General features: G+C 38.4%; 3 protein-coding genes and 1 pseudogene across 4 annotated transcripts in view; 3 read left to right on the top strand and 1 right to left on the bottom strand.

The window, feature by feature from the left end:
* LOC118755455 lies at positions 1–3,448 on the top strand (the record flags this gene model as incomplete). The annotated part of the gene is given in 1 exon segment (XM_036490288.1): positions 1–3,448. A coding segment is annotated over 1 exon segment (3,448 nt), but the record flags the coding sequence as incomplete, so codon positions are not given.
* A 266-nt stretch (positions 3,449–3,714) lies between these two features.
* Positions 3,715–5,217, top strand: LOC118755464. Its single transcript, XM_036490296.1, has one exon. It carries the CDS (start codon positions 3,715–3,717, stop codon positions 5,215–5,217), a length of 1,503 nt encoding a protein of 500 aa, XP_036346189.1.
* Positions 5,218–7,475: 2,258 nt separating this feature from the next.
* The window catches only part of LOC118734130, an 18,821-nt gene continuing 5,906 nt past the window's right edge, over positions 7,476–20,390 (top strand). Inside the window, exons 1-4 of one of the 2 annotated variants that reach the window (XM_036463843.1) lie at positions 7,476–7,901; positions 7,960–8,116; positions 8,220–8,328; positions 8,463–8,753. In XM_036463843.1, the coding sequence (XP_036319736.1) occupies positions 7,655–7,901; positions 7,960–8,116; positions 8,220–8,328; positions 8,463–8,720 (771 nt within the window). In that variant the 5' untranslated portion in view covers positions 7,476–7,654 and the 3' untranslated portion in view covers positions 8,721–8,753. The remainder of the gene's footprint in view (positions 7,902–7,959; positions 8,117–8,219; positions 8,329–8,462; positions 8,754–20,390) is intronic. The other variant, XM_036463842.1, reaches the window with a different exon arrangement.
* On the bottom strand, positions 10,155–12,514 carry LOC118734132 (annotated as a pseudogene).

The raw sequence follows: 20,390 nt of genomic DNA on the forward strand, positions 1-20,390 counted from the left end.
GGCAGACGAGGCCATGCGCGCCAGCATTAAGGCTGAAGATCTCCAAAAGGAATGTGAGAGTGTAATCGAATATGATGACAAAGCTGTGACCGTTATTGCGCAATTGGAACACGTGTTGAACACTCATTTCAAAGCTAACTCTGGGGAGATAGATGGACCCACCAACGGACAGGGCGCCACCTTCGAGGAGGTTAGGGAGTGTAACGGCGTTAGGTTAAAATCGTTCGAATTGAAGAAATTTGACGGGAAATTCGAAAACTGGCTTCCCTTTTGGGAACAGTTTAAGCGTGCAGTACATGAAAATCGCAAATTCTCAGCAGCTACTAAATTTAATTACCTGAACGGGGCATTGGTTGGCCAAGCAGCGGCAACGATAGCCGGATTTACGCCAACTGAGTCTTGTTATTCAGATGCTGTATCGCTTCTCTTGGAAGAATACGGCAATACCGAAAAAATTGTTGAGAAATACCTCCAGAAGTTGATTAATTTGAAGGTTGTGCATAATTCCAGTGATGTTCATGCACTACGTCAGTTGTATAACGAAATTAGTGTTATAATTAGGTCACTTAGCGCGCTGCGAGTACCATCTCATCAATATGACATAGTGGCAAAATCAGTATTGCTTAAGGTTTTACCTGCAAGCCTGCGTGTACAATATCACAGAGCTGGTGGTAAGGGTTCACTCTGTACCACAATGACTGACAACATCAACAGCACAGCGATTGAGAATGTTAACGCAGCGGAAACTGACATTGCCCACCATAAAGATGATAATCTAAAATCCCTCCTTGAATTTATTAAGGTGGAGCTTGAAGCCCTTGAAAAGGCGCAGTTATCCGAGCGAGATAAAAGAAGCGATGAACGGGATCAAAAAAGAATTTCACGCGCAAATCAAGGTACCGCTACCACTCTTTATGCTAACGGAAACAGTAATCCACAATGTATATTTTGCAAGAGCGCCAGTCACAGCACCAAAAACTGCACTAGCAACATGAGCGTCGAACAAAGAAAGCAGTTGCTAAGACAAGAGAGTAGATGCTTTCGATGCGGGAATAAGAACCACAGCTCCAAATTCTGCAGAGCGCAGTGGGTAAAATGCAATGGATGTAGCGGTAGGCACCTTACGCCCATGTGTGAGCAAGCAAAAGCCAGTGAGAAAAATTTACGAATGAGCGATCGAAGCGACATTAAAAAGCAAGGAGGTAATAGTAGCGTAACGGGAGCACAAGCTGCTTTGTCAAACTCTTTAGCCGGAACAGCGACTTTGAATACCATATCGGCAGAGCAAATTGACATATTCCTGCAAACAGCAAAAGCTGTCGTTAGTGACGTCACTAACAGCGAACGGGGGCTAAGCAGATTGGTTATGGACAACGGCAGTCAGCGCACTTACATAAGTGAAAAACTAGCGAATTTCTTGAAGTTATCGGCGAGCGGCATTGAAAAAATGAGAATTGTAGCCTTTGGAGATAAAAATACCCACAGGCAGCCGACTGACTTCAAAAGTGTTCAACTTAATATTAAAGGCCAATACAGCGGAAAAACAAAGACAATTACAGCTATCGTTGTGCCTAAAATTTGTATTGATGTTTTACCGGTACCGAAAATAAGAAGTGAAAAACTGAAATATTTAAAACTTGAATTAGCTGATACTAACATAAGTGGTGAAAATCTTGTTGATGGTATTAACTTATTAATCGGTCAAGACCACTTTTGGCAATTTACTACGACCGAAAGCAAGCGTATATCTGAAAGGTTAGTTGCGGTTAAAACACTGTTTGGTTGGACAATACAAGGATGTAGTAGTAACTTAGCTGTAGACAGTTGTGTACTAAATATATCCGATAGCGTGGGCCATGCGTTCGATATCTCTAATTTTTGGAGACTAGAATCGGTCGGTATTACAAATTTCCAATCTAATGAAGACCAATCTGTTGTTGGAAAAATCCGATTAAGCATAAATCGAACTAACGGGCGCTACGTAGTCAATCTGCCATGGCGTATTGGCAGCGGCGCATTAGCCGACAATAAGCAAGTTGCTCTCTCTCGTCTTCGTAGCTTAACGACGGGCCTGCTAAAACATAGCGACAAACTTTACGAGTATGATGCAGGAATTAGAGAGCTGTTACAGAACGGATTCGCTGAAGCTGTTGACGGCATAACTTCTAGTGGAAAGATCTACTACATGCCGCATAGACCAGTGTATCGAGAAGAAAAAATTACGACGAAAATGCGAATAGTATTTGATGCCTCGTCAAGTGAAGTCGGACTTTCTTCTCTAAACGAGCATCTTAGTGTAGGCGACAATTTGGTGGCGAATTTGTTGTCTACCCTGATAAAGTTTCGCTCGAACCCTATAGCTTTAACAGCGGATATCGAGAAAGCGTTTCTGCAAATCTCACTAGCCGAAAGTGACCGTGATTGCCATCGGTTTTTTTGGTATGAGTCAACTCCTAAAGTCAATAGCGTGTTACCATCAATAACCGAATATCGAATGGCCCGAGTTACCTTCGGCGTAGCTTCAAGTCCTTTCCTACTAGCAGCAACGATACAGACGCATATAGAGAGCTGTAGAGATCAATATGGCGTGATCTGCGACAAGCTAAAAGCTTCGTTTTATGTTGACGATCTGGTACTTAGCCTGCCAAACCGTAAATCGGCTGACGACCTTTTTCAAATGGCGAATAGCATAATGGGCGCCGCCAATTTCAACTTGCGTAAGTGGAATACCAACGACATTTTACTAAAAGCCTCTTTTCCAGTTGCAAAGCGTGACGAGTGTACGAAGCCTAAGGTGTTGGGCATAAATTGGTGCACAATCGCGGATGAGCTCAGCGTCGAATTGGCAGGAATTGTTGAATATTTACGATCGTTAAGAGGCACCAAACGGAATGTAATGAAGGCGATGGCAAAGATCTACGATCCCTTAGGAATGCTTTCCCCATTTGTCGTTCGAATTAAAATATTGCTGCAAAGTGTGTGGAAAGCGAACCTTGACTGGGATCAAACTTTGGATGCAGATCTGTTGTCAAGCTTCCAATGCTGGCAAGAAGAGCTGCCAATACTAAGCGGACTGCGTATAAAGAGAAATCTCACAACGTACAGCACAGCAACAAACGAGATGCACATTTTTGCAGATGCGAGCCCAAAAGCGTATGGAGCGGTAGCATACTTGCGGCAAATTTCTCCTGATAAGGAAATAGTGACAAATTTCATTTGCTCAAAAAATCGAGTAGCGCCTCTTGAGAAGAACTCAGTAAACAGCGAACTGAGCTTACCGAAGTTGGAGCTGACCGCAGCCCTGATGGCGGCCAGACTCAAGGCATTTTTAGTTGAGGCTATTGATTGCGATGTTTATGCGACATACATGTGGACGGATTCTACAATTGCTTTGAATTGGATAAGAGGCTGCGGAAAGCAGTTGAACCTTATGTCAAGGCGAGAGTGAACGAAATAAACAGTCTGACGAATATATATGAATGGCGCCACTGCGATGGAAAAAACAACCCCGCTGATTTGATTACCAGAGGTATTAAAGCCAAGCAGTTAGCAGAATCAGTATTGTGGAAGTATGGACCAGCCTGGCTGCTAGAAGAAAAAGAATGCTGGCCAACAGGCTGTCAAGTTGAGCGACCGACGTGCTTGGTAGCTGTTGCAATAAAAGACGATAGCGATACGTACAAACCTATTTTGCAAATCGACGATTTCAGCAGTATGAAGCGTCTGCTACGTGTGACATCGTACATTTTTCGGTTCCTGAACGCTATCAAAACCAAACATGTGCGCGAAAAAGGCCGGAGAGTTAAATCTGTCGCTGACGTCGACGAGCTAACTTATAAAGAGTTGAAAGAGGCTGAGTGCTACTGGATAAGGGATGCTCAAAGGGGTGATTACGAGAAGGAAATCGGCGCATTGCAACAGGGCTTGTTAATCTCATCTGATTCAAAGCTTTTGACTTTAAATCCAATACTGGAGAATGACGTACTGGTGCTCACAGGAAGACTGCATGGAGTTGAATTTGGTAATAGACATACTAACCCAATTATTCTTCCAAAGCATTCTCGTTTTAGCCAGCTGATAATAATTGAGGCGCATAAAGCCACTCTACATGGTGGCGTTAATGCAGTTTTGTCGCACATTAGAAAGAACTTTTGGATAGTTCAAGGTCGGCAGCTGATTAAGAACATTCTTCAGCGTTGTGTAATATGCAAGCGCCTATACGGCAAAAGCGCGTCAGAACCGTGGACGGTTTTACCAGCCGAACGAATTGCAACGGCTAGGGTTTTTGAAACCACTGGTGTGGATTTCGCCGGCCCACTCTACGTAAAGACTGATGGAGACGACATCCGTAAAAAGGTCTACATAATGCTGTTTACTTGCGCAGCAATTCGCGCGGTGCACTTGGAGTTAGTTGCTGACATGACCGTTAATAGCTGTATCGAGGCTTTGCGGAGGTTTATAGCAAGGCGCGGTACACCCAAAATCATAATCTCCGATAATGCTAGAACATTTAAGAGAGCGGACCTGGAGCTCCGAAAACTTGAAGAACTGGTGAAAAAGAAGGAGGTATTACAGCTGGCTGCACATAAAGGTATCACATGGAGATACATCCCTGAGAGAGCGGCATGGTGGGGCGGTTTTTGGGAACGCCTGGTGCGGTCGGTCAAAAACGCTTTAAAAGCATCAATTGGCAGAGCGGTGCTAACATCAGAGGAGCTTAGAACATTACTTACCGAAGTCGAGAGTGTAGTAAATGCCAGGCCGCTAACTTATATTACCAATGACGATAAGGACTTGGAGCCACTTACTCCGTCGAATTTTCTAATCGACTGCAATTCAGCTATTTTGGCTACAGATTTTCAATCTGACGGGTCGACGATTTCACAAGCCTGGACGCTACGTCAAGCTTTACTGCGGCGCTATATGAAGAGGTGGCGCGAAGAATATCTGCAACAACTTCGCTACATTCATCACAACAAGAGCGCAGCGTCACGCAGCATAGGGATTGGTGACGTAGTTTTGGTGAAAGATGACAACAAACCTCGCCTTCAGTGGAAGCTAGCAGTCGTGCAGACGACGTACCAAGGACGAGACGGGCGTATTAGAGTATGTGACGTACGAATGCAAGGTCAGCAAGTGCTTAAGAGGCCAATTCAGTTACTCTACCCTCTGGAAATTTCATCATCGATTGCCGGGCCCGAGGATGTTGAAAATTGATGATCGTTGGCAACAATCATTTGTTCCTATTATCACCTTGTTGTCTTTTACACTTTATTTACTCACAATTACACTTACACACATTCACACTTCTAATGTTGAATTCTATTCATAAATGAATTGTACTGAAACTGAATTTAGTATTAAACCACAAGCCGAAACTGTCGCAAGACCGGGCGAAATCTAAAAGCGTATTTCAATTAATTTTTACAATAATAACCAAGATTTGGTTATAGTGATCAAGTGGCATAGTTGGATATGGCGAAATAAATATATAGTTCACGAAAGTCTGCAATTTACTTAAGACTTCTAGTTGGGACAAATGTATATTTGTTAATAATTACAAAACGACTACCTTGATTGGACAATATTGTTAGTTGAATAAAATCATTGCTGAGCAAATATAAACAATGCTTTGGTTGATACAAGTTTTCAATTAATTTTGTGAACTTGCTGTAGACTTGAATCAGCTAAAAGTTTATTATTAGGAAAAAAGTTTCAGTTTGACACAAATAAAAATTTACTCGATGTTTGTTGTGTTTACTTTCTTCTTTTATTTGCATATATTAAGCATAAAAATACGTACATATTTACATAAGTTAGTTACTAAAGTAAATAATACATGTGTATATGGTGTTAAGAATTTCTTAAAAAACAACGATGAAACAGGAACAGTCGTGCGAAAACCCAGGTCAATATCTGCTGGAAGTATACTGCTTTGCTTTTTCCTTAGCTAAATAGACACTTTCAAATTATAATTCACATGAATTATATATCCACTGAAAAACCCCGGTTGGCATACAACTTTATATTTTTAATTAAACTTTAAACTATGCGCGCACCGAAACAACTCGCGATGATAGCAAAACTGAAACTGAGACAAACAAGTATGGGCATGTCATAGCACACATGGCGCAGCGATCGACATGCCATAGCTTACTGAGCGCTCTGGGACCACATGCGTGTTTCACCCATATACGAACAGCGGTAGCGGAGCAATGATTTCCACGCACAATGCAATGGTCGGCATACTAGCGCATTCAAACGATTCAATAAGTGGGACTGTGTGCATTGCTCAGCTGGCGCTCTTCGTATGTGCTCAGAGAGCGCTCAGCATTCTTTAGGGGTGGCTCATAAGCATGAATATGTTCCACTCTAAAACCAAATCGTGGTTGCCTCAACTAAGATTTGGTAACTATGACTAAACCACGTGTTGAAAGAAAGCTTATCTGCATTAGCAGAGCTTAATAACATCCTTTTATGAACCATACGTTAAGTTGAATGGAATTTGTAGAAATATGCTTCAAAGAAATATTTATTAGTATTAACCAAACCCTTCAACTAAATTAACGATTTGTTACAACCTAGATGAATATTAGAAGCTTTAATATATTTAGTTATAATTACCAACCCATGGTAATAGTTCCCAATCCTTGGTAACAGTTCCCAAATATTGTCAAAATTCGGGAACTAAATATCTTTAGTTGTCGAAACTAATCCTTTTTCTCAGTGTAATTTAGTTACCCAAGCATTTGCTGCCAAGTGTTCATTGTAGCAAGCATACTTTTAACAGTTCCGAATTCTCTGACCCGTATACAATTAAATTGCTTTTCACTACCCTTGTTAGATCTAGGTTAGAGTACGCCTCATTTATCTGGAGGCCATATCATGCATGTTACGTTAACCGCATTGAAAAAGTTCAAAAGGTGTTTATCAGGTTTGCTCTTCGAACCTTGCATTTTAATGAACCTATTCCTTCGTATCTTGCTAGATGTAAGCTCATTAATTTAAAATCGCTGGAAAGTAGGAGATCGATTCTGTCACTATCTTTTGTATTTGATATTATTTCTGGACGGGTGGACTGTGCCCCCCTCCTTGAACGTATTCGTTTTAATGCCCCACTTAGAAATTTACGTCATTTTGAGTCATTTCATATAGGCCCGGTAAACTGTTTATGCATTAAACGCTCCTATCACAAGAGCTCTATGCGATCTTAATCGCATCGAAAATTGTATTCATATTGATTTTACAGCTTGTAAAAACGACTTTTTGAATTTGTTATCTTCTATTTTGGATTAATTTTGTAAATTTACTTTACTTTTCTTTTTAATAGTCTGTAAGAATATTTGATGTATTCATTGGCTAAATTAAACAAATAAATAAACAAAGAGGCTATTCAAACTGATTAACAACGTTACACAAAGAAAAGCGAAAAAGAAAAAAAGCACTTGCTTAGCAAATAAGTACTTCTCCGAATAATGCTGTAAACACATAAAGGGCTTGTGGCGTGTGGCGTGCAGCCTGTCAAATTAGAATACACGTAAAGCACATGCGCCGAACACAATCCACAACACAAGCCAGGGTTGTCGTGCGATTGCACACCAAGCTGTAGACGGACAATTTCTATTTTCTAATTTGACAGGCGTGCGAAGAGAAAATGAGAGAATATTTGCTCTCTGTTGACATTTCGCTCATAAATTCAAATCAAACGGCTTTTGATTTATTGTTCAAACGTTTCCAAATATATTTATTTTATTTATTTAAAACAATGGATTTCGATGAAATTTTAATTAGCGAAGTGCAAAAATATCCATTTTTGTACAACCTTAATGATGAGGGGTATAAAAATGCTCTGAAAAAGGAGGAAGTGTGGTTGCAGATAAGCGAAGTATTGGGCCAAGAAGGTAGCGATTAGATTTTTTAATTCTAAAGATTTTCACCGAGATATTATTTATTTCACAGCTAATGTATGTAAAAAGCGCTGGAAAGGTTTGCGCGACCATTATTCGCGGTGCAAACGGGCCGAGACTTTGCCATCAGGAAGCTCCGCTAGCAAGAGGACGAGATGGAGGTTCTATGACCAAATGTCACTTTTGGACAACTTCCAGTACTGCCGGAGGTGAATATAATTACATTTCTTATATACGAGTATATGTATATGCACATATATGTATGCGTGCAAGTGATAAATCTGTATTTATATAAATTTTTACTATTTTAAGAACGTGGAGCAATGTTTCCGAAGTGGAGGAAAGTGTTATTGAAGTGCAGGGAGAAGAAGACGAAGTACACACAGCAACACCACGCCAATCGCGACGCAAACACGACATGGTATGTACGTTTATTGTTATAAGCAGGGAAGACAATTTTAATGATCATATAGTAAAGTTTTTTGTGCATATTTTTGTCTTCCCTAGTTATAAGTGTATATGTGCCAGAAATCTGAAAGATTATTTTTTCCTTAGATTGATGACGACTTTCGTTTTTTCCTAGAGGAAACTTCAAGTTCCCTGAAGGAAACGTGCGACACATTTGCTGCTGCTGCAAATAGCATTACAATCGCAAATGCTAATAATGTGCCAAATGCTTCCGCGAGTATGTTTCAAGGGATTGCTCAAATCATTACGGCACACAAGTTTAACCCGCAGGAAGAAGCGACGTTGGTGGGAAAAATTACCACATATGCTTTGAACGAAATAGCAAAAATGCGAAAGGAAAATTAAATTTATTACATCGAAATCATATATAATTAGTGAGTATGTATATTAAAATAGAAAATGTTGCTAGTATCAGTTATGTACTTGTTTGTATCCATATTAACATACAGCGACAACATAATGGATGTTAATAACGAAACAGCGAAGATGAACCTATTACCTGCTTCAAAAAAATGGGCACCATGGCATATCTAGTAATTAATCATCGACGAAAATCACATTACCTAAGATAAATGAACATAAATTAGGGACAAATCTCGGACCAGACATAACGAAAAATGACACTGAAGATGGCACAACGCCGAAACCGGTTTGTCTGCAAACCAAACTTGACAAGGGATGACGGAAATTCGTTCCAAAATAAATCCATTTATTTTATATTATTTTATTGTTTGTTTTTAATGATCTCATTGAATTTGCCTTAAGATTGTTGTTAATTTTTAACTGTTTTTGTAAAAAAATTAAATAGAAAAGGTTTAGTAATTAAACGCATCAAAATTCCTAATCAGAATTTTTAGAAAATTTTCGGGTACGCAGTTTAGTAGTCCTTTGAATTTCAGTCTCCTAAGTGCAAGTTTCAAATCGCCAATAATTACCGTAGATTTTTTAGAATTTTTTTTGTGGAGGGTGTTGCGCGTTTTCTTCCATATAACGCGCGATCAAAATCTATTTTTATATGGAAGAAAATGCGCAACACCCTCCACAAAAAAAAATTCTAAAAAATCAACGGTAATTATTGGCGATTTGAAACTTGCACTTTAGGAGACTGAAATTGAAAGGGTTACAAAACTGCACACTTGGAAACTTTCTGTAAATTCTGAATACAAATTTTTAAATTTGGATGAACATTGTTTGAATTTTTGTGAACTTTACATATAAAGTGTGAAGCTTTTATTTACATGATTATATATATATAATTGTGAATATTATATTAGAATAAGGTGTACACTTACATTTGACACTGACTGTATGTACATATATTCTAAATGAAAATTATTAAAAATAAATAAATAAACATAAATTGCAATCAATATCATTTTGAGTTTTCGGTTCTAAATCTTTCACCATTGCTGTATGTATATAAATATATGTATTATTTTTTAAAAAGGTTGTATTTAAACAAGGCACAGGACTAAAATTTATAAAATACAAAAAAAGACGAACAGAATTTTTATAACAACTTTAGTATTTTCGAACTCCAAGAAATCAAAGCGATTAAATATCCAAGTACAGTTTTTTATCAACCAGAAATTAAATAACAAAGTTGTTTTTAATTTAATTTAATGTATGTACATATTTGTTTTTTTTTAAGTTCTTTTTGAATCTCTAATTTAAATCATACAGTGGGAAGCAAACCTGAGTGCATGGTGATTTTTATTAAATATTGGCAAGGCTTTTAAAGTAAAATTTTCCTTCACACTGTATTTTCTTTTTTTTTAATTTCTTAAATCACTAAGTTTTTCTTATTATCACTATTTTTTTGTCCAGTCTTTTTGCGTTGTTTGATCTTGCCAGGTTGTTGCAATTTTTCGAATATCACCGCCAAGAGGAAACCATGTAATTACAATATCTGAATGTGGATAAATAAAACTTTATTTTGTGAATAATGTGCAGATTTCTATTAGTGATTTCATACCTTTACGCATGCTGCTATCTTGTCTCCATTTTTCAACCGAAATCCATTAAAATGTCCATAGTAAACCGAGTAAATGTGATATATTAGTTAATTAGTTTAGTTGCGGGGATATGAAATCTTTTAAAATATTTCGGAGCTCGAATGCTGATGTAGAGGACCGATTTGAAACTGTGTTGGAAATGCTTTGAAGGGAATTTTGATCATCGTGATCTCTGTGAGCATTGGTAATATAACTATTGTCTCTATGCAATTATGCAGTACTATAGTAGCTAACACAATTTTGTCAGCGTTCTCTGGATTGGCATGAATGTTTGTATGAAGGACTCGCCATCGATTTGCTAGAATGCCAAATGCATTTTCGATATGTACACGAGCTTTTGATAAAGCTTTGTTAAATGCTGTTTTATCCGGGGATAAGAAATGGCCAGGAAAAGGTCGCATTAAATTTTTTTTTAGGGGAAAGGCATTATCAGCTACAAAGTAATAGGGAAAGTTGATTGAAGTATGAGGTAAAGGTCGGTCCGGTGGCACTTCCAAGGTTTCGTCTAAAATTCTTTTACCAAAGGCGGTTCTACTAAATATACCGCCATCGCTTTGAGAACCAAATGATCCAACGTTAACATAGGTGAACACATAGGCCCCTAATATGAGTTCCATTCGATTTTCGACTGTGGTCGAAAGTGCTGAGCGAACGAATTTTCATTTGGTATTATGGCGCTCATTCGATGAAGAATAGCGCTATTGTGAATCTCGCTCGTTTAGGTTGTTCACAATAGTATATTTTTCACCGCTGAGCAGCTTTGTTTACAAATCGAGCAAACTAAATAGTGTGCTTATACATATTTATGTAAATTTGTTCTAATTAAAATGAAGTAAAAAAGAAAGCAAGTTTATAAAAACGTGGTAAAATGAGTACAACGAGTTCTGGTTCAACGATTCGTCAGAGGATGAGAGCTTAGTAAACTGGCCAGGAGTAGCAAATGTTTAAGAGAGTTTAAGTTTATTAGTCTTTCGAATATATTTTGATATAAAATATATTTAAGAAATTTGTCTACAGATTCATTAAAAAGTTCCGACCATCTAAAGAGGCGTTTGTGAGCCAAATCTATTTAAAATATTTTAAAACTATCAACAGCGCTACGATTTTGTTCTCAGAGATCGTGCCAACAGAGTATTGGGATTTTCTTTCACAAGTAAAACCAGCCTTTCGTGCTTGTGTTTAGTATTCACGATGTTAGAACTGCATGAAATTAATAAAAATTGTTTAAAATTAGTGTCTAGCCGCCAAAATGTAAGAAAACATAAACAAAATCATAAATTTTTCACAATTTTCTAACACTTCGCTACACCATCGAAAGCAAAATTCTGTTCGACAGAAAATTCGATACTCAACGAAAATTTCGACACGCTTGCATAGCTCATAATACGAATTTCACTTTCGATCTTCGATAGCCAGCGAAGATCGAATGCAGCTCATAATAAGGGCCATAGTTGGCATCACAAGCCGCTAATAGTGTGATGCTAAACCGTTTTTTATAATTAAAATAAAGTGAGCCACTTTTTCTTGGACGGAACATATTAATATGCTTGCCATCAATTGCTCCCACGCAATTTGGCATTCCAGTTTTTATGAAAAAATCATCAGCAATTTTCCGCAGTTCTGTGACATTTGGTGGAGAAGTGCATCACATGTTTCATAAATTATTTTTCGCACAGTTGAAATGCCAAGCTTATACGCCCAAGCCAGAACTTGTACATTACATCCTTGAGCTAAATACCTGTAACATAAAATTTCGGCGTGTGTTTTAACCTTGGAAAGTCATCCTTCGTCGATTCGACGAACTGACAGGGATGACATTCAAGGATTAAAAATCAGTAGTATTTTAGATGCAGTAAGATTTGAGAACTTAGTCCGAAGTTATAGGAACAGCGTTCTGCCACGTGTAAGACATAGCTGAAAAACACCGGGAACGTTTTCCTGTAACTTTAGACAAAAACCTGCAAACCTTCCTGAATCTAGAACACTAATATTAATACTTACAAAAGCGTTACCGATAACCGTGTTTCAACTCCAATTGGGGGTCGACGAGACATTCGCTGCAATTTTTCTCTTAACATTGAAATAAGTAAATTGTATGTTGCAACCGACATGCGAGTAGCTTTGAAAAAATGCTCATCTTGTGATTCCAACTGTTTAGCACAAGTTTTGAAAAACCCCGTTTTATAAATTCTTCACGAGATTTGCAAATGTTTTCAGCGAATAGCGCCAAATTCTTTTGTGGTGACATTTCTTTGGTTGACATTTCGCTAGGCTGTCGCTCTCATTAAAAAATTACAAGCCAAGCGCGACACGACTGTGGAACGTAACTGCAAGGTTAGCCACACACCGCAAGCCCTTTATGTATTTACAGCATAAGAGATTCACTGAAAAAAAAACAACAAAACCAAGTGCATAGTTTGGGATTTCCCCTAAATTGTTCGACTTACAGAAGCATTTGCCAACATTTTTATTCGAATTATGGAGAAATTCGAGTTAGAGAAGTTCGAGTTATGGAACTAAAAATGAGTGTATATTGCTTTCTAAACGCTCTCGCTACCCGATTTAGCTCGAGTTATAAGTTTGACTGTATATGAAAAAGGTCAATTTAAAGAAACACAGCTAATTTTCTATTCAAAAGACTGCGCCTAGGTTGCGCTGTGCTTCTGCTAATGGTTTTCCAGTCCTGGTTAGATGTCGCTTTTACAAATGTAATTATACGTTGTTAGTTTTGGTCTGAAATGACTGCTCTAAAGAATTGCACTGTCAATATTTGAACATACATCGGTTTATAATTTTTTTAGGTTTGAATGTTAATGGCATTGTATTCATATCTAAATATAGTGCATGCGATGTATGAAAAATTGTAGGAAAATAATTAAAAGAAACACAGCTAATAACATAAACATTCTACTGGCAATCTGGCAACACTGTAAAGTAGCGGATCGCATAAATTTTTGCTCGTGAGAAAAATTGCTGATTTTAAGAAATAATTCGCGTAATATTAGCCCAGAAAGGCGTGTAGCCGTATAATAAATTACTCTGTACCACTGGAACTTGGAGTTGGTTGAGGTAAACACAGATCAGCTGGTGCTTCCACTCTGCCATTTGTTGCTTGCTGCTGCCATTGGTGCTGTCTGCCGATACCGCTGATTCTGCCGACATATACACACATACTGCTCGTGGTGATACGAGTTAGAAACTAAAGAACATTTATCCGAAAAACAAACTTGGTCCCACTTGAACTTGGACTCAAGTGAAGTTGAAGTGCACAGATCATCTGGGGATCCACTCTACTAGTTTCTGGTTGTGCCGCCATCGGTGCTGACTGCCGCTGTTTTTGTCATAAGTTTTCACAGCGCCGTTGTTGGGTGCCGCAGCTGCGCTGCGCCTGTCTCGATTGTTGGCTGGTGGTTGTTGTCCGCCTGTCTTTTGCTTGGTGCTGCCGCTACGCTGTGGTGTTCCAATCTCTTGCTGTTCGACGCTGTTTGCTTGGTGCTGTTTTGGAGTGCTTCGCTCATCACGTAACTTATAAAAAATTCAAAAAATTAAAAACTCACCGTAGACGTAGCTGCGCCTGACACTTAACGTCGTCGTCGCCGGTCGCTGCCTTCACTTCTGTGAGTACTTGTATGTGTGTTTTGTTTTGGTTGTGACCGTTTTCCTAAAAAATAACCAAAAGCAAAACTGCGCTTGCTTTGCGCCAATTGCTGACAACACAACGACTGACTGGTAAACACTCCAACTGGAAGTGTCAAATATAATTTAGGTGCTTTTGTACCTGTGCTGCCACCCTGCTTCAACACTAGCAGCTTTAAAATATTTTGAACATAATTAAGTAATTTAGTTAAGCCTTAGATATTTTGTAAAACTCTTGTTTCTGACAACATTACATATTTTTAAAATGCCAAACATGCTGCGGTCCTTCTTCTACCCCGTCGGTATCCTCTGGTCAAAAAGCCAAGAGAAAAAATAGTGAACTATCCACCGGAAGTCTCCATGTGTGACGTTCTTATGGCCGTTAAAACGCTAGAACAGAGCTTCAGTGCTCAAATGTCCAATTTGGCCACTAAAACTGACATTCGAGATTTAAAACAGGAAATGAGTTCCGTTGCACATAAAATCGAAACGCTTGAAGCCGAAAATCGGGCATTAAAAGCAGAGGTCAGAAAACTTAGGGATGAAAGGGAGTCAGAAAAGAAGGAAATATTCTTCCTATCAGAGCGTAGCCGGAGTAAGAACGTCATAGTGAAAGGCCTTAGGAAGGAGGATGCTACAAATATAGGAGTAAAACCACTATGCCAGGAGAAGCTAAAAATGCCGCACATTGTAGTACGTGAGACGCGTGTTCTTTTTGAAAATAAAAATAAAGTGGGTGTAGTAGCTGAACTGGAATCGGCAGAGATGGCCAAGGAAGTCTTAAAAAGTACGAGGAAACTGGCGGGTTCAGCCTTATCTATTGAGAAAGACTTAAGTGAATAAAAACGGATCAAAAAAGCGTACTACTCCAGCTAAGAAAGTACCTCACGAGTCTAGACGCTAATAGAAAGGTTTTTGCCAGAAACGACGCCATAAACATTGGTGGTAGATGGATGCGTTTTGACAATAAAAACATACTCATCTGCGGTAGTGAACTGGCTGTAAAAACACTCCAGGCTTTGTATGGTATATCATTCGATTAGTCTCTAATCGACTATGAAAGACTTTATATGGAAGTTCACTGCAAGACCAAGTCCTCTACGAGAGATGCAAAAAACTAACAGGCTCTTCAAATCCTCTAAGTGAAGCGAAACAGAGTAAATTATGTCACGTATTGTCTTATAACGTAGCAAATTTAAGTAGTAAATTGAAATTTCCAGATTTTTTCACCTATGTAAACACTTTTGATATTTTTTTCCTATTTGAAACTCATGTGCTTCCTGAGAACAGATCTAGGTTCTTTCACCTTTTTAAAGATTATGTTTTGTTTTGGTCCGATGCAACTAAAGTACACAAAGCTGGCCGTGCCAGTGGTGGATGTCTCTTTGGATATAAAAAATCGGTTGAAAATGTATTTAATTTAAAATTCGTTGTTCTGTATGAGTGCGTTTGCTTATCTGTTAGGTTGGGCGACATCAATTCCGTATTTATTCCGATTTACCTTAATTGTACAAGCTGGTATAAGAGTTTTTCTGAGATTGAAGAGTTCTTGTTAAAGTTACGTCCTACCTCCTTTGTGCTGGGTGACCTCAATGGGCGTATGGGCACTGAGCAGACCTTAGATGAGCACCTTATCCTTGGCGTACTTCAGTTTTGCGTAAATAGGTGCTCGAAGGACCTTATGCTAGACCAAAAGGGTAAAAAACTGCTAGATAATATTGGAGGCGTTATATTAAATGGTAGAATTTCGGGTGACGCAGCTGGAGAGCTAACTTTTTGTGGCGCTGCAGGCAGCACAGTAATTGACTATGGTATCTGTTCTTTCGATGTTTCGCCTCTGGTAAAAAACTTTTATATTGGCTCTAAAACGTTTTCCGACCACATGCCTCTAGTCCTAGAGCTAGTTGGGCGTTCAACTGTCGTTTCACCAACTGAATGTAGCTTCCCACAAAAACTAAGATGGAACCCCAATAAAATGAACGCATATGCCAGAAATCTCGATGAAGCATGTAGCAGCGGTCTTTATAATGCTGGGAGTACAATTTCTGCCATTTTCGAAGCCCTGACTGATACAATCAAGCGTGCGGCAAATACACAAACAGGGAACAAATTATTTACCCCCAAAAATGAATGGTTTGACTGTCAATGTCATAATGCACGTAGTAAAATGATACACTACCTAAGGCGCTTTAGAAAAGATAATATTGAGGATGATAGAATAAAATACGTCGCTTGCCGCGCGAGCTATTTTCAGCTGTGCAATCAGAAAAAATTAGACTGGCAGTGTAGCCAAATTGATCGCTTAAACTCTGTTAAAAACAGCAGTGACTGGTGGCGACTAGCTAACACTATTAAACAGTCCGCACCTAGGGTCAGTACTGGTTGTTCATTATCGAACTTTTATGAACATTTCAAGACCCTGCTATTTCGACAAAGTGGAGAGATGTCAATTAAGTGGGCAATGCCATCTATCATCGACCCGTTCATGGATGCCCCTTTCGAAATGCGCGAGCTACTCTTCGCGCTCAAGAGTACCAAAACCAATAAGGCCCCTGGGTTAGACCGTATAAGTTACGAATTTTATAAATTCGCTCCGAAAAGCTTTTTAGTTCAGGTTCTCTCGGTTTTCAACAAAATATTTCTTAAGAAGGAGATCCCGCCCTCGTTTCGCAAATCGGTCATTATCACTTTATTCAAAAAAGGGGATCCGAGTGTTGTGTCCAATTATAGAGGTCTCTCCTTGCTTGATACTCTTTATAAGATCTTTACAGGAATCATACTGTCCCGTCTGAACGTCTGGATAGACTGCAACAATATTATCAATGAATTTCAAGCGAGTTTTCGTAAAGGATACTCTACAGTGGATAACATTTTCAATATATCCAGTATTGTACATTTAAATTTTAAAGCTAAAAAGAAAACGTTTGCTTTTTTTATCGACTTCTCGTGCGCTTTCGACACTATCCCTCGAAATTTGCTTTTCTATAAGTTATCTACCTTTGGCATCTCGAGCCATATGCTTAATGTATTGCGTCTATTGTACGAAGATACGTCGAACCAAATCTGGCTCAAAGGCGAACTCTCTTCGTATTTTCCCGTTAACCAAGGCGTTAGGCAGGGGTGTCCCCTCAGCCCAGTTTTATTCTCACTGTACCTTAACGATCTATCCGATTAATTGCCTGGTGGATTAAAAATAGCAGATACGATCATAAAAGTACTAATGTACGCAGATGACTTGGTCTTATTTGCAGACTCTCCTAACGATCTTCAAAATAGACGCTATACGCGAATATAGTGAACAATGGGGTCTAAAAATAAACCTGGCCAAGTCCAAAATTATGGTATTCAGAGAATGTAGTAGGATCCCTTCTGGTTATAGCTGGACGCTCGGTGATGACCCAATAGAGATAGTTAATGAATTTAAATACTTAGGCGTTCTTCTTAACTACAAATTGTCTTATAACAAACACCTGGAATTAAAGCTTGTTGATTCAAAAACTGCTATTAATGCTACCTGGTTAAAGTATGTAAATAACCCAAGGATTTGTATCACTAAGAAGCTAAAAATCTTTGATACCTGCTCCAGATCGATAATGTTCTACGGAGCTCAAGTGTGGGGCGTAGAAAAATATGAATCTGTGGAAAAACTCCTGCGTTTTTTCATAAAAAAGTTTATCTTTTTGCCCTCCAACACACCGAACTACATGCTACATCTAGAAACAAAGTTACTACCTCAATATGTCCACACGTTACGCTTGCATATGTATTTCATTTTGCGTTGCCTAAAGCTACCACCTAACAGGCTTCCTCGTATTCTTGCGGAAGAATCCATTCGTTTGAATACCTATTGGGTAAAGAAATGGCATCATATCGCTGATACGATAAATATGAATCCTATTAGTGACTTTTCTCCTGACTCCGTTGCGACGTATATACCGTTGCTTCTAAGCAATTTAGTAGAGAGGGAATTCTGCGGCTATCGTGAGTTTGCTCAAAAGACCACGTCACATGACCTTTACCCGAGTTTGATCCCCGCAGATACGATGTATTTTAATGACTAGTATAGCGCTCATGCTATAAGCCTAATTTTTCGTGCAAGAGGTGGCCTACTCAATTTAAACGCAAGAGAGTACAAAAAGGTAATTTCAGATACCTGTACGATCTGCAATCTGTGCGAATCGGAGAACATGTTCCATGCCATTGGTACCTGCCCAATGTATAGAAATATTCGTCGCAAATATTTTGGTGAAAGTGTTCTCGATATGGCTAAAGTCGTAAGCATATTAAGTGGTACCGACTATCATGCGCTTTATAATTACCTGGAGAGATGTCTTAAGTATAGGGAGCTAATACTAAATGAGTTCTCATGAGCGAAATGGCTAAAAGAAAAAAAAAAGGAAATTTCAAAGTGTCTGAATTTTATATGTTTTGTTTATCCGACTGTCGACTTATCGTCATCGTCGTATGCTTCTTATTCAATTGCATTGTATAAATTATATCTTTTCATATGACTAATGTATTTAAAATTTGCAATCAGTATTTAGCTCTTAAGATACACTTACTTATGTAAAGTACACAATTGAATAAAGAAACATCAACTAACTAACTAAACATTCTACTCCTCATTAAATGTCGCCCTTATAAATAATTATACGTTCTAAGTTTTGGTCTGAAATTACCCGTTTAAAGAATTGCACCAGAGACTGTCAACATTCGAACATATGTATGCTTTTTCTCTGTTAAAGGTATTGCTTGCGGTTCCTGGTGCATGCAGCAAATGTGTATAAGCAAGTTGTTTCTTTACTGTGATGTCTACAATTAGGTTTGCATCACGGTGGAGAGAATACAGAGGTGGCGCCGATGACGATACCGCTACTCGGCTCTCAGTGATTTTGACAGAATCAGCTGTTTTGGTGACGTCATAGTAGAGAAGACAGCAGTAGTGATCTGCTGAGTCAATACTTTTAAGTACCCAATACTCTCGATACTCGGTACCGAAACATTTAGGTTTCGAATAAAAGCGCACATAGGCCAAAAATATGGAAAAAACGCCTAACAAAACCCGAATGTAAGAGCCAATAGAGCTTTTTTTCTGATTCAAATGAAAGATGTATACATGTCGGTTCGATGTCATAATACAGAGAAACCCTGTTGGAAGCATTTTTGTTCCAGCTGAATCGGACGATATCACTTTTGTAGGCCTGGGACAGATTCTGTAACCAGTTAACGACAATTTTCGAATCGGTATCGGTTTTGTCGACGTTTGATATAAAATATTTGTAAGTCAACAAGTGCGATATCGATCCGAAACTTGTCGCTAACTGGCTACAGAATCTCTCCCCTGAAAGGCTTCTTCATCCGTCAAGTATTTTTCTTGAACCTTGGATCGACTAAGGTTAAAACTGATAAAATAATATTTTTCTGTGGCGATAAGTTCAAGTGTTTTAGCCGATATCATATAAATTAGTAATGAAAGTTTTTTCTAAACCTGAAACGCATATAATGGCGAGGGTTTAATGTAAATAATCGGTATCTTTTTTAAGTATTGGGTACCGAGTATTGGGGCAATTCAGCACATCACTAGTCGCCCTCATTCTCGCCGCTCTCAATTGTCAACTCTACGATGACGTCACGCTAAAATTACTCTCACGAATTCTGCTGCAATCGGCGCAATCTTGTGTTCTATCATTCTTGGGTTTGCATGATATTGGTTTGCACATGGGCCGGAAACTCGGCCTTTCGACCATGATCAAGAGCAGAGCTGTAAAATGATTGAATCAACATAGTCTGCATTCACTCGGCATTTCTTTCAAAATGTTGATTGTTGGTTTGTATAAATAAAAACCTCATTCCTGAGTAGATTAAAATATTTGAGAACAAACAAACTGTGTTTTGTTATTGAATGGTAGATTGCCATTCGGTATAGAATGTGAATGTACAGCAGCATTCGCACTCACACATGATTGCATATTTAGAATGAATGCACACTTTTTTACCATTCAGTACCAAAAATTTGTTCCCAGGGTTGATATATTTTATACTTTAAAGTTTATACATATCTGGAATTGAAACAAAAACAAATATTTTATTTCAACGTATATGGGCATTTCTCAGAAACTTCGATTTTTTTTTTGAAAAAATATATATCTTTTTTTCAAATCGTGAGCACATATCTGAAATTTTTAATTACGTTCCTTCAGCTGCTAGAATACTAAATGCAACGCGTTGCAACGTTTTAAAGCAACGCACCAAACGCTATTAACGTTTTTTGCGTTTTTTTTTTGCAAGTGGAAAATGAGTGTAATTTTAGTCCTATTTCGAAAATTTTCTTTATTCATTCTGAACGTTTGGAATAAACTTTTTT

The sequence above is a fragment of the Rhagoletis pomonella genome, unplaced genomic scaffold (genome assembly GCF_013731165.1).
Source record: "Rhagoletis pomonella isolate Grant_MI unplaced genomic scaffold, Rhpom_1.0 Rhpom_scaffold_00002, whole genome shotgun sequence".
NCBI classification, from domain to species: Eukaryota; Metazoa; Arthropoda; class Insecta; order Diptera; family Tephritidae; genus Rhagoletis; species Rhagoletis pomonella.